Here is a 13789-nt window from a genome sequence, read left to right on the forward strand (position 1 = left end):
CATTTTTGTCCTGGTAGTTTTTTTAAAGAATGAATTAAGTAGAGAGGGGGGAAATGGCCTTGGTTTATTATAAATAAGTAGACTGATTTATTAACATCACTTGGCAATCTGTGTTACAAATCTTTAAAAGTCATTCTGCCATTGGTTTCCCTGTTTGATGAGCTCAACTTTTTCATTCCTTTGCTCAGGAAAAAAGGTTATTTTACACCATAAAATAGCTACCATAGCAACAGATGACATCAAAGTAGCCTCTTAGGGGAATGCAATGAAAGAGGTTCAACTTTTATTTAAAACATATGCCAGTTCATTTTGTGTTGTGAACGTGTATTTGTGAGTACTTTAGAATTTCTGAAAAGGCTGTAGTATTCTCAAGTGTTACCCTATGTACAGGAATGTTCCCAGCTACAATTGGACTGAAAAAGATTCAAAATGTTCTCATGAATTTTCTGCAAAAGATTTTTTAAGAAATATTACTTTTGTTGAATTATGTATAAGATATATTGATTTACCTAAGTGCTGAAAATATAGAAGATGAATATGGTACGCATTTGCCATAGCATTTTTGTTATTTTTCTTTCCATTAAGAAGAGGGCTAAGGCTGAGCTCTAGTTTAAGTTCATATTCTTAGAGCAGGATTCTGTCACTTACTCTTTCTGTCAAAAAAAGATAGAGAAATGTTTTATCTTAAAAGCATGTCAGAATCTTGTTCTTAGTATGCTAGTCAGAGGAAGCATTAAATTCCAAATTGAAACAAGAAGCAGCTAAATTCAAGAAAAATCTAATCCCATGGCCCTCATATGACTTCAGAGTCAACCGGGGAGGTGTGGGATGCATGTCTAAACCAGGCATGGGCAAACTTCAACCTTCCAGGTGTTTTAGACTTCAACACACCCGGAGAACCGCAATTTGCCCATGCCTGGTCTAGACAGAGGAATTCAAAGCCAGTTGTTGATTGTATCAGCATGAGTATCCGATTCCAAGTTTCAAAATATAATGATCTTTTCAGACAATTAGGATATGAGAAAATCTTTTAGGAGTTAATGATTAGCAACATATATTTAAAAGTTGTATACTGTGTTCAGATACACTCTCCTCTCCCTTATACAGTATATGTAATGTGACAACTGTGAACAATCAATGAGACTAAGATGAAATATTATTAAAATATGGTATGAATACAAAACTAGAAGATGTTTTGAAATGTACTACCATTATGATTCTCTCTAACTGAAACCCATAGTAGTTCACAATCCTCTTATGATATTGGCCTGGATAATAAAAAAAAGTCAGGAATTAATTCTAAATTGTCAAGAGTGCCCTGAATGAGAGAGCTGTTGAGTGGTCCAACACTCTTAAAGATCAATGGAAGGAGTTCTGGGACAGCTAGTTATTCCAACATAGAAGTACCTGAAAAAGAAGGGAGCAGCTACAGATTCTAAGCAAAGGGCTGATGATAAGTGACTGAAATAGTTGAATTCAGAAGCTGTGAGGACTAGCGAGGAAAGGATTACTTCAGAGGCAGTTCTGCAGGGAGTCTGATTAGACTAACAGCTAGAGATAGGTGGCTGCAGAAAAGCATCAAGAGGAAGGACCTAAGTGGTGATTTCTTTGCTGTATCCCTGGGAATATTTAAAATCATGAAATGAATTTTAACTCACATTTGAGCTACTTTGGATCCCATTTGGGAAAAGGCAGACTTTAAAATAAAATAAATTGATGATAATGGTGATGGTGATAATGGTAATGAAATCAAAGTAAGTCCTGCATGAAGGTAATTCATCTCACAAATCTGAAGATCTGCATTAATAGGCAACTGACAGACTTTGTTCATCTAATGAATTCCTGCCAAAGGTAAAACCAGAGGCTCATTGTAACTGCATAGTTTTTATGCTGCTTTTCCATGTTAACTTCCATGATCCCTAGTTTAGGGAAGGACATTTAAAATTCTTAGCCAGAGCACTCACATCCCTCACCAAACTACAAATCCCAAGATTTCATATGATTGAACCATGAAAGTTAAAGTGGAATAATAACACAATAGTTGTATAATTTGGATGGGATCCTGGTTTTCCCTATAATTGTGTTATATAACTGGACTTCAAGTTTGCTTTCTGAGACAGTGTGAAAAAACTGCTTTGGTGGAGTTAAGGATTAAATAATTAGTACTGTACTTCAGTTATAAATCTGTTCATTAATTACAGTACCAATTTATGTAAGTAACTAATAGAGTAAGTAAGTATGTAAATAACTAATAGAGTGTTTCTTATTTATTGTTAATCTTCATAGTATATGAATAACATTTAAGTACATATAAATATATTTCCAGTATTTAAATAAATCTTTTGGCTTATCTGGTGACTATATTTTTCATCCCCCCTACTGTATAATAATGAATTATTAGCAATTTTATACTAACAGTAGGAAATTAAAGGATAAAGTGGTAAAGATATTTAAGAGATATATTTGGAATTAGTGGACTCACATCCTCTATACTTGGCAACTTTCATGGGAATGCATTCCTAATCCCCACCGCTTGTTGCGTGAAAATATTCCTACCTCTTGTCAAAATGTCAGAATTTGTGAATTCTAGATAAAGAGATATATTGTGTTACTTAACAGGTTAAAATAGAGGAATTAAGGAAATAAAGTCCCAGAATCAAGAGAGAAGTTACAGTTTTTACACACAAAGCGCTGCTACTGCCTGCCTTTATCTCTTGGTTAATCTGAATCCAAATTTGGGAAATGTATATTATGTAAAGAAACATAAGAATAATGATGGCAATGAAAGTGATTCAACAATTAGAATTTACAGCATGACCTCCAATCCTCAGTTTCAATATGCACACTTAGCCATACTCCAAAATATATCTTCCTAAAATGTATTGGTGGTCCTTTCGAAGCCCTCCAGTATTACTCTATGTATTTTTCCACCCCAAGTATAGTCAAAATATAGGGTTTGCTGTTATCCATAGTTTCTGGTATCCCCAGGGTCCCTTGGAACATGTTGCTTGCAGATCCTAGGGTTGTAATTTAAGTCATTTTCTATTGATAATAAATAATTTCAGTGTTAATGCTTCATGTCTGTCTTTCTTCATACTTGCCTGTTGAGGTAGATACTGCCACTCAAGAGTGGGAAAATGAAAAAAAAGCAAAGAAACATATTAAATGTACTGTAAGGAAAATTAGCTTCTATAACCAGAGATACTCTCTGTGTATCAGTTATACTTGAAATCTATATATATATAAAAGGGTAATGAAATTTCGGCCTAGGACAAAACAACGAAACTACACATCCCAGAAACACTAAACTTGGCAGCACAACCCCTCATCCATGCCTCTACGTTCATACAACAAAAAGAAAAGGAAAATAAAGTCCTAATTAGAGGGTGAGGAATAATTGTTTTTATCCAATTGCTGCAAGTTAGAAAGCTAAGCTCTGCCCACTTGGTCTCCTAGCAACCCACCCAGCCCAGGGGACAGGCAGAGTTAGGCCTCACTTTGGCCTCTTCCACACTGCCTATAAAATACAGATTATCTGATTTTAACTGGATTATATGGCAGTGTAGACTCAAGGCCCTTCCACACAGCTATATAACCCATTTATAATGGACTTAATGTAAGGTAAAACCTTTACCCTTTACCTTAACTACCAACAATTCCTCAATATTTTATTTCCCATACCACCATACTTCGCCACAGCAACGCGTGGCCGGGCACAGCTAGTATATAAATATATTCTGTAAGTAAATTATCACTTGAACTATCTGAATAATTTTGCTCCTAAAATGTTGTTAATGCCCACATTAAATTTCCAGACATTCAGACATTTGAATTAGAAAACATTTGACATACTAACTCAAAACCTCAGGCCCACTAGGAAAATTATGGCTTGTCCACTGCTGTTGTAACATTCAATTCTCCACGGGAGAAATGCTCACAGAAGAAACTCCTGGGTCACCAAAAATACAGCACAGTTCAAAGTTTGCAATTGAATTCAAAGACTTTGTTCTTTTTTATTAGTATTATTGGAAGTAGAAGAGAGAGTTTGCCCATCACTAATTTTCATGTTTCCCAATGAGGGAAATCAGTATTATTCTTTATCTTGAAAAGAAATACATATGCCCTTTGTATATTCTTGTACTGTCAACCACTATATTGATTGTTCTACTTGAAAGTAGGTATACTGGATTAATTTTTAAAATTACACTAAATCTGTTTTTGCACAGATAATAATCCAGATCAGAATATGGATGAAAGAAATCCAGTTCCGCTTTAGAAAGTCTCCACATTTACCCTGGAAACCATGAAAAAGCTCATGTGGTGTCCACATGTGCTCAATTGCAGCAGCCCACCAGATGAAAATCAGCAATGGAACTCATTTTCCAGCTCAAAAACAAAAAGGGGAAAATTCTTTCTCCTTGGAGAGGGAGGAAAAGGTGTTTGTTTACCTTCATAAGAGTTCCATAAACGGTTCCTTTATCTAAATTTTCCAGAGGTGGTCCTGTTTAAGGTCACCCCAAATTTCTGCTCTGCAGTGTCCATACACTGATCCAGTGCAGCTTCTTTTATTGTCTATTTCGGAATTTCTCCTGATTTTTTTAACACATGTTTTCCATGTGGATGTGTGTTGCAGCGTGATTAGGAGTGTGCATTTTCTAGCCACCTCCCTTACAGCTCACATCATTCTGGATGTTACATCGCATGTAGATCCCCTACTTTTTTAGGGTAGTCTGTCTCTCTAAAAAAGAAGAAAGTTGTCTAAGCTTAGCTTGTTTTTGTACTAAGAGGAGATGGGATAGGTTTTATTTGTGTTTACAAATCACAGATTAGGCGCTGATGTACATTTAAGGTTTTTAGAGTTGATAGTATAATTTTATGAAATTTAGTTTATGTAATTTAAAAACTAGAATGTTATAAGAGAATGTTTAGCTAAACATGGCATAAACGACAGTAGACCCCTTAGATGACAGTGATGAAATCATTCCTAATCAATAAAATACATTATGAATAATAAATACTATATTATTAAAATAAAGTAGTAGCCAAAATTATTCTATAGCTAGAAAACAGGGTACATGTTTCTTATTCTGACGTCAAAAGAAAATTTCCCATCACTCTCTTCCAATGTAAGACCACAAGGCCTATGTCTACAGTTTTAATTTTGTAGATAAACTGGGAATTTTTTGTCAGTCATGAGAGAGAAGCCTTGTACTAACAGTGCAGCAACAGTTACTAACAGAGTATTTCAGAGTTGCGTAGAGATATTTCAAAATATTATGCAGCAGCAATTTTGAACTTAATTGTCTGCAGATGTTGGATCATCTCATTTCCTCACTCAGTGCCACATATCTAACTGCACCCAGGCTGGTCTATTTAAATTTACAAGCCTTCATATCATCCATTTCCTTAATTTCCATTGGGTTCTGAGGTTTTTTCTTCATTACCTTTTCCAGATGCGGCAATCTAGATCTGAACTGTTAAAAGTTGCTCTCTCCCACCCAAACTTAATAACATTTCTAACAGTAACATGGAACTTCTGGAAAGAAAAGAAATATCTCAAAAATGCAAATGTTGAACACCAGTACATTCAGCTTCTAAAGCATTGTTCACTTCGAGGCTTGTTCATTCTTTTTCCGATCATGAAAGGAGCCATGCACATTACAGTTTCCTGCCATAAATACAAATCATTCTGCAACTGATATGTGAGGAGGAATGAGTATCTGTTTTCATTAGGAGTGCTTGTGAGTTCATTCTGTTCAAGTTTCAGATTTAGGGATGCTGTCCATAGCTAATCCTATGGGCTTTCTACCATTGCAAATACATATTTAGAATTAGTATTGCATATATGTAATTTTAAAACTATATCTGAACTTTTTAAACCTTATATTTTAATGAATGTCCATATTTAAAAGTTAGGAATAATAATACATCATAAAAATCCATCCTTAAAAAAATAGGTAAAGAATAGCCAATAGAAAAGCCAAAACACAATAAGGCAAGTACTGTGTAAATAGATACAGTATCTCTTACTCTTTGTAAACTGTTGTGAGTCCTAATTCAAGGGAAAGGAAGGGTATAAATGGAATAAATAAGTAAAATAAAACCAGAATTTAAGATTAGCATATATGATTCTTTTTCTGTACAGTTTATAAATTAGCATAATTCATATAACAGCTGCCAGGTTTTGTGAATTATTTAAGTAAATAAATTAGAAAGCTTAACTTATTCTACTTAATCGCATATCATTGTGCCAACATTAAACTTTTCTGTCCCTCCAAAAAAATTTTTTTAAGTGAGGGGTGGAATAAGGGTATGGAGTGATGGTATTCAACCACTCTCTCATGTTGTTTTTCTGATGAAATTATGCCTCCCACTAAGGCCCCTTCTACACTGCCCTATATCCCAGGATCTGATCCCAGATGATCTGCTTTAACCTAGATTATATGAGTCTCCACTTCCAGTTAATCTGGGATAAAAAGATAATCTGGGATCAGATCCTGGGATATAGGGGTAGTGTGGAAGGGCCTAGATACCTCATTAGAATTCCCATATTGTTGCTATTCCAACTTGCATTGGGTTACCTGTACATCTAGCAAGTAGGTGGACCATGAGCCATATGTGCTACCCTGAATTCCCCCCCCCAAAAAAAGTTATGTTTTATTCTTCCCAAAAGAAGGTTTTTAAAAAAGTTTAAAAAAACATTTTTTTAAAATTTTCTTATGGGAGTCTGATGTGGCCACTAGGCTACTGGGCCCCTGGAACTTGGCTACCCATGTTTCATACTGGAGTGGTATTATCAAAAGTTTTAAAAGAGAGTGGAGAAGCATTCTTACATTCTCTTGCCACCACTAGCTTGGTTTTTGGTAGCCCAGAAAATCTTCATTTCATATCCATAAACAAAAGATTTTGTGGTTTGGGATCAAAGTAAACATTTGTAAGAGATTTTTTTATTTAAGGAATTGAAATATGATATTTGATGACATAAAAATACTATTCAGCTATCTTTTGAAAGCTATTTTACAGATTATATATTTCTGAATTTCTGTGATTCACCCATTAGAGCCACCATATAATTAAATTTGATATTTTACATAATGTGTTTGAAATTGTTTTGTTTATTTGTTCATTTTGTAAAGGAAGTCATTTGGAGATCATCAGTAAGTGCCAAAGGATACTGAAGGCTGGTCACATTATTACATTTCCCCATACAGTTAAATGTTATGGGTGGAGAAAGGTTGATGGGAACTGAGCTGTGCACATGGGTTAGTCAGCAGCCATGTGTATAATTATGGTTTTCCCCTTTTCACCCCTCAGCAACAGTAATAATAATGGTTGCCATCTTTCTTCTGTACAGTCCAGTGTGCAGCAGTCTTTACACAAAGGATTGTAGTCCTAGGCATGTTTACAATTACATGAGGACTTTATAAGTGCAAACCTCTTCTAACCAACCTTCCTGCCTTCCTTCCAACCTTCCTTCCTTCCTTCCTTCCTTCCTTCCTTCCTTCCTTCCTTCCTTCCTTCCTTCCTTCCTTCCTTCCTTCCTTCCTTCCAATTTGTGAAGATTTGAAACAATAAAAATGGAAAAAAATTGTTTCTTGCTAGCTTAGCTTCAGTCTGGCTTTTTTTTCCCTTATGCATGCTGACCTGGAAATCTTCCTTTGCCTTAGCTGCGATAATCGTGACTCAGCTTACAACACCATACATTCGCATCGCCCCTGCTGCAGGCGACGACCAACTAACAGGTCAGACACTCAAGTATAGACAAGTCATCTTACCCATTTCCATCTTGCTTTTTGGGCTTGTCTCCATCTTGCTTTGGGGGTTTGTTTTCCTTTGCATCCTCGTCATCCTTTTCTTACAGTTGTTTTACCATTTTGTAGAATTTGCCATTAAGCAATTTGCTGGTTAGCAAACAGTTAGAACACATGTATTCATAAGTGCAAAACTATTCCACTGCATGTTTCATTGTGTATTTCAACACTGACTTGATCCCTTTTCAGCCTTTTTAAAAAATGTCTATCCTGACTTCCAGTGGCTAATATAGTCTTCACAACATTAATATAGATGCATAGGTTTTCAGTCAGAAGTCTATCTGCAGCTTGTGGAAGTTTTTTTTAAATCCCAATATTTATCTGAAAATGCTGAAGTAAGGGTTAGGCAATCGTTTTAGTGAGGCGGTCTTTAATGATTGCTCAACAAACAAAGATACAATTATAAAAAACTGGGAGGAGTTAATGCTTCGCTTAGCACCTTTTCCCCGTCACAGCCAAACCACTCAGCAACTCCTGGGTTACTATTTTTATAAATCCCACAGAATTTACAGGAAGAGAAGGGCAGCTGAGAAACTCAGCTTCTACCTGCTCTATTATGTAAATCTTTAAATCCAAGTGATGACATTTAAATACATCTCAATTTTACTGAATTTTTACAAGACATTTAACTAATATGCAAACATTTAGCTCATAACATAGGCTCAGAAAATAATTTTTTCATATAAAGATCGGGAAAACTCCTGTTAAAAGTATTAATGTAGTTCACTTAACTCTTCAGTATATTTGTAATGAGCCATTAGATACAGAGCCCATGGTACAGGAATGTGCAAAGTATTGGGGGACCCATGGTTTATAGCCTTAGAGCCATACAAGCAATTGGGGACAGGGCCAACAGGAGAAACATTTCACCTTTTAAATACATTGCTTAATGTACTGCTTTAACGTTTTTGAAAGACATTTCAAAATTACAATTGGATTTCTGCCATTTCTAGTTTTGTTTTTAGCCAGTAGTCTATAGCCCTCACATATTGATCTCTCCCCCGCCCAGAGTCATGGCAGTTGCCTACCCCTACCAAAGTGGGGAACAGATACTGGAACTCAAAATTCTCACCACTACAACATTTAGGGAGAATGCAATGCATTACTACTCTATTACTCCTTATCCCAAAGGACAAAAGAAAGAAAGCTGTGTCTTCCCCATTCCTAGTTAGTTTCTGGCTTATTTCTCTCATGGTCCTGCCAACTTTAGGTAGCCAGCTGAGGAAACCAGTCAGAGACAATCTATAGCTGTAATAATGTCATAACAAGCCATTGTTAAAAAGACTTCAGAAGCTAAAAACGAATAGGCAAAGACTTTGGTTTGTGTCTCTTTAACAAACCATGACCAGACACACGTGTACACATTATAACAAGCTTCATTTTAACAAACCAATCCATGCCAAAATCAAATATTAACAGAAATAGACTGCATATTACAAAATCCCAATGGTTTTTTCAGTTGTATTGTGCTACAGATATTAAAATATTAGTAAAGGTTTTTGGCAAGGGTGCCAATTGTCATTAAGAAGGACATTAAAGAAAATGCTGTCCACTACAAAAGGCCTTGCCTCCAGATAGAGAATAGAACACAAAGTATTTTTTTTCTAAAAGAGTTTTCAAACACGTATGCAGAAAAAGCAAGTACAAAAGTATTGTGTGATTGCTGAATGCTGATTTTAATTGAAAATCATTTTTCTATATTCATAGCTATAGCATATAGAAAAAAGACAAAAACATGAAAGAAAGAGGAAAGGAAAAGTTAGACATATTTGAAGTTACATATGTGTATATATATAAAAAGCTGAAGCACAATACCATATCCTTAACCTAAAATAACAGACATTAACTAAAACAGTAAAAGATAATAGTGTGAAATACAAATACTAAAGAACTCTGACCCCCAATTCAATTAAAAAGTAAAAAGTGAAAGAAAAACACAGATAATTTTACTATAATAGATCCAATCAGACGATCCCAATAGACACAAAATATTATATCATTACATTTTATTTCTCAAAAATATCCATAGACAGTTTCCAATTTTCTAAAATGTCTTCAGTTTACATTATTGCACGGTTGCATAATTTGTACAAAATAATTATTGCACATACAAGAAAATAACAGAAAATATTTTTCCAACTGTAGACAATGAGAAAAATCGCGAAATTTCTCATTCTCAGAGATGAAAATGAGAAAAGTGAAAAATTACATCCCAACATAGTAGGCATGTACCTACTTTTGTGGTCCTTAAACACACTGCTGATTACATTTTCAGGCAACTAGTTATGTAATTGGAAACCATGTTTTTTTCTTCCTTTGCACATAGTTTATAACTAGATTTCCATAGATACGATGGTGAGCTATGAAAAGACACCATGCTTGGTGTAATATGCAGTTGCAGTCATTATCTAGCTTTTCCACAAGAACTGTAAAAAGTAGCTCACAAATGAGAAAGAGAAGTTGTCAAATTTATATACAGTTGAAGTGAAGTTGTCTCGTCTTGTCACTTCTACTTTTCTAGTGAACTTGACCAGTCTCTATTTACATTATGGACTAGCTTGTCCATGTCTGCTAAACCTTAAATGTTTGTTATGTGAAAATGAAAATCTATGGCAATGTCACATCTATAGGTAAATTTATTTATTTACTTTATTTTACCCTGCTTCTTTTCACCCCAAGGGGGACTCAGAGCGGTACTTCAGACTGACTGTGGGGTCAAGGGGCAGTAGAGGATGGCTTTGAGTTTAATTGTTACTTTATGTCACCATTGTACATAGATCCTTGGAAGATACTGCATATTAAATCACCTTTTTCTCTAAGCCATATGTGCAAAACTTGCACATATTTTGCAAGTTATTTTGCCCCCATGATATAAACTTGGAAATAATTAAAGTAATAGTTGAAGACAAAAAAGGTCTAGGATATATTTCCTTGCCGGCAGAATAGCAGTATCTATCTTAGAAAGTGAACTTTGTGGATTAGCAATTAGTTCCAGCAATTTGAAGTAGAAAATGTGTTTATCACAATTAGAACCAAAGATATCCATTTGCTATATTTAAAATTGGCATAGCTACCTCATGTGATCAAAATGTTTATGTGGAAGCAATTCAAGGGATTTTATATTCAAATGTTTTGTTTGAAATGCTTGTGACCAAATATGGAAATTCTAATACTTGTTTTGATGTTTTTGCACTAATGAAGCCAGCAAAACCTTAACTGCTGGTTTTAACTGCCTTTCTATTTTAACGTGTTTTAACCGATTTATTGTTTTGTATTTCGGGCTTCTGACCCGTGTAGCCGCCCTGAGTCCCTGCCGGGAAATGGTGGCGGGGTAGAAAAATAAATTATTATTATTATTATTATTATACATAAAAGTTTGTAAGTTTGGCCCAAAATTGGTGTTTTCAGGATTGCTTTACACTGGTGAACTTCCAAATTGTCTGTCAAACTATTAAGCCCCTCACTAATGACATCAATACAAGCTGTTCTCTAAGTAGCCAACCAATATTCTAAAAGATCTGAATATAAAGAATTACAGACAGTAGAAAATAGATGCGAGTAAATAAATTGCCGAGAATGGATGTCATTTGAAGACATAAGGAAAAAAGGACAAAGGAAATTTATAAAGAAGGGTTTTTTTATGTTGAAAGAAAAATTACTGGAACTGAGTAAATGGTTATATTACCTTTTGGAGATTAATAAACATAAAGTTGCTTCAGATTTTTAACTGTTTTGAAAGTGTCTTGTTAAGTTGTTATTACTCATTGCTGACCATAGCACCAGAGCAAAATAGGAGAAGTCAGGGGGGAAAGGAGGACTCACCCTCTCCTTTTCTCCTGCTTTCTCTGATTGCTCTGACACTCCACCAGCATTAAGTGGATGTAGCAGGTGACAACTACCAGCAGTTTTGCATCTGGTGGTCATTGCTGAGTTGAGGACAAGAGGGAAACTGTATGTGACAAATCAGGGTGGCCATGTAAACAATTGCTGCTGTTTCCAAACCAGACCCAGTCCATCCGATTACACTATCACAAAACCTGTGACTTTTTAAAATGTAGAACAAGATTGTTGTACATTAAGGTGAATGGGCCCCATGTGCTGTGTGTCCATTCACCACCCATCCCATCTCATTTGGCCCATGTAGATGGGCCCTTAGACAAAAATACTACTTATTATGTGTTGAGTTGAACATTTTAATGATGAGGAAAAACTCTAGCACCTGACAAAAATCCTTACCTGCTCCATTAGTGTGCTTCTCCTGAATATTAGTGGTCTACCTTCCCTATCTGAAAGAAGCACCGAGGATGACATTTTCTTTCTGCAGCATCTCTCCCTCTTGTATGTTAAAGTGAATTTTCTGGTTGAAAAGGCAGCAGACAGTAGCTGCTAAGCACCTTTAGTGAAACATGATCTAAATTAGTACCACATGGTTTGTTGCTGAGGCAGCTCTCAGCTTTGTCAGCTAAATAGCAGAGGGGTTAGCTGAAACTAGCAGAATTGATTAACAGATAGATATATAATACCCTTGGAAAATAAACCCAAAGTGCATACACAAAAATCTTTTTCTTCCTTACTTTTGATACATATAAATATTATCCCAAAGTTGTTAACTGCCGCCAAGTCAACATTGACCTGTGGGCACTCTGTAAATGAGAGACCTTCATGTCACCCTGGTATCAACAATCCTGCTTAAATTTTACAGATTCAGGGCTGTGGCTTCCTTGAGGGGCCATTATCAGTTTGCAAGGCTTTTTCCTGCTGCCTTCTTCTTTGCCAAGCATGTTCATCTTTTCTAATTGTCTTGTCTTCCAAGGAGAGCTCGGGATTGATTTGTTGTATGATTCCATTTATTTGTGTTTTTGGCAGCCTAGGTTATCTACAGAACTCTCTTACAGCACCACATCTCAAATCAAGGAAGGGGTCATCCTAGCAACCCATGGAAAGAAATTCAAGAGTCACTGTGAAGGTTTTCTCTTGTGTTCTCATCAAGCATACCTGTGACAATGGTTGAACCAAGAGAACTGCCTCTCATGTGTATCTGAAGACTCTGGCAGATTGGTATAGGGAGATATAGGCTTCATCTACACTGACCACTTCAGTCGCTTAATTTTTGAATCAGGCTACAAAACATATGGGGGCTGATTCATAGTAATGTGACTTTCTCCTGGCTTAATGTAACTCGAAGTGAAAACGTAAATCGTGCACCAGGACTCGGGTTCTCTCCCAACTTTGGGCAGTCCAGACAGCTACAGCTGGTTCCTAAGTGTAACCAGCTGTAGCTTTAGAATCCTGTAGAATCCAGGAAGCAATTCTATGCTCCCTGCGCTCAGGCGGCCAGAGGACACAGGATGGCTGTCCCATCCCGCCTCCTTGCGTGTTGCATGACTCATGAAGGTGGCTGGGAAGAGGGAAATGGGGCTTTCCCTCATTCCACCCTCTATTGCAAATCACGTTGAAGTGATTTCAGTTAGAGAATCCATGCCCAGTGAGCTTCCACTAAACCAGATCAGCCAGAACGTAGAACAAAGCACTCTGGGTTTAAAGGCAAACTACACAGGTTTTTTTTACAGTGTGACCAAAAGAGATGCAGGTACCAAGTCACCACTCAGATATGTATAAGCACACCTTCAAACAAAAAATGCAAGACATTTTATACACTTTGACAGCTATTCAGACTTCCTGTGTCTCTGCCTGATTGGCTGAGAAACAAGCCAGCTAGGATCCAGGCAGGGATTGGCGAGGTGTTTCCCTTTCATCACAGATAAGAGGAGAAGATACCCATGGCAGGAAGAAGAACAGCTGATTATTGTTAGTTAAAAGTTCCAGTCCATTGCAGAGACACCCACATGGAGGGCATGAAACTGAAGAGGATGATGACATGTATGTAGATGATTCCTTGATTGATTCAAGTGTCCAGTTCTGAAAGGACAAAGGTACAAGGCACGGAAAACAAAAGGTGGTAATGCTGCATATCCAGA

General features: G+C 36.3%; 1 protein-coding gene across 20 annotated transcripts in view; it reads left to right on the top strand.

Annotated features, from left to right (window-relative positions):
- Positions 1 to 13789, top strand: part of ptprm (protein tyrosine phosphatase receptor type M) — a 541643-nt gene that overhangs the window by 329238 nt on the left and 198616 nt on the right. For 13 of the 20 annotated variants that reach the window (XM_062980499.1, XM_062980500.1, XM_062980503.1 and 10 more), the window contains exon 14: positions 7668 to 7742. The exons of the other annotated variants lie outside the window; for them this stretch is intronic. In XM_062980499.1, the coding sequence (XP_062836569.1) occupies positions 7668 to 7742 (75 nt within the window). The remainder of the gene's footprint in view (positions 1 to 7667; positions 7743 to 13789) is intronic. 20 annotated transcript variants of the gene reach the window in all.

This window comes from Anolis carolinensis, chromosome 4 (assembly GCF_035594765.1).
Source record: "Anolis carolinensis isolate JA03-04 chromosome 4, rAnoCar3.1.pri, whole genome shotgun sequence".
Classification (NCBI taxonomy): domain Eukaryota; kingdom Metazoa; phylum Chordata; class Lepidosauria; order Squamata; family Dactyloidae; genus Anolis; species Anolis carolinensis.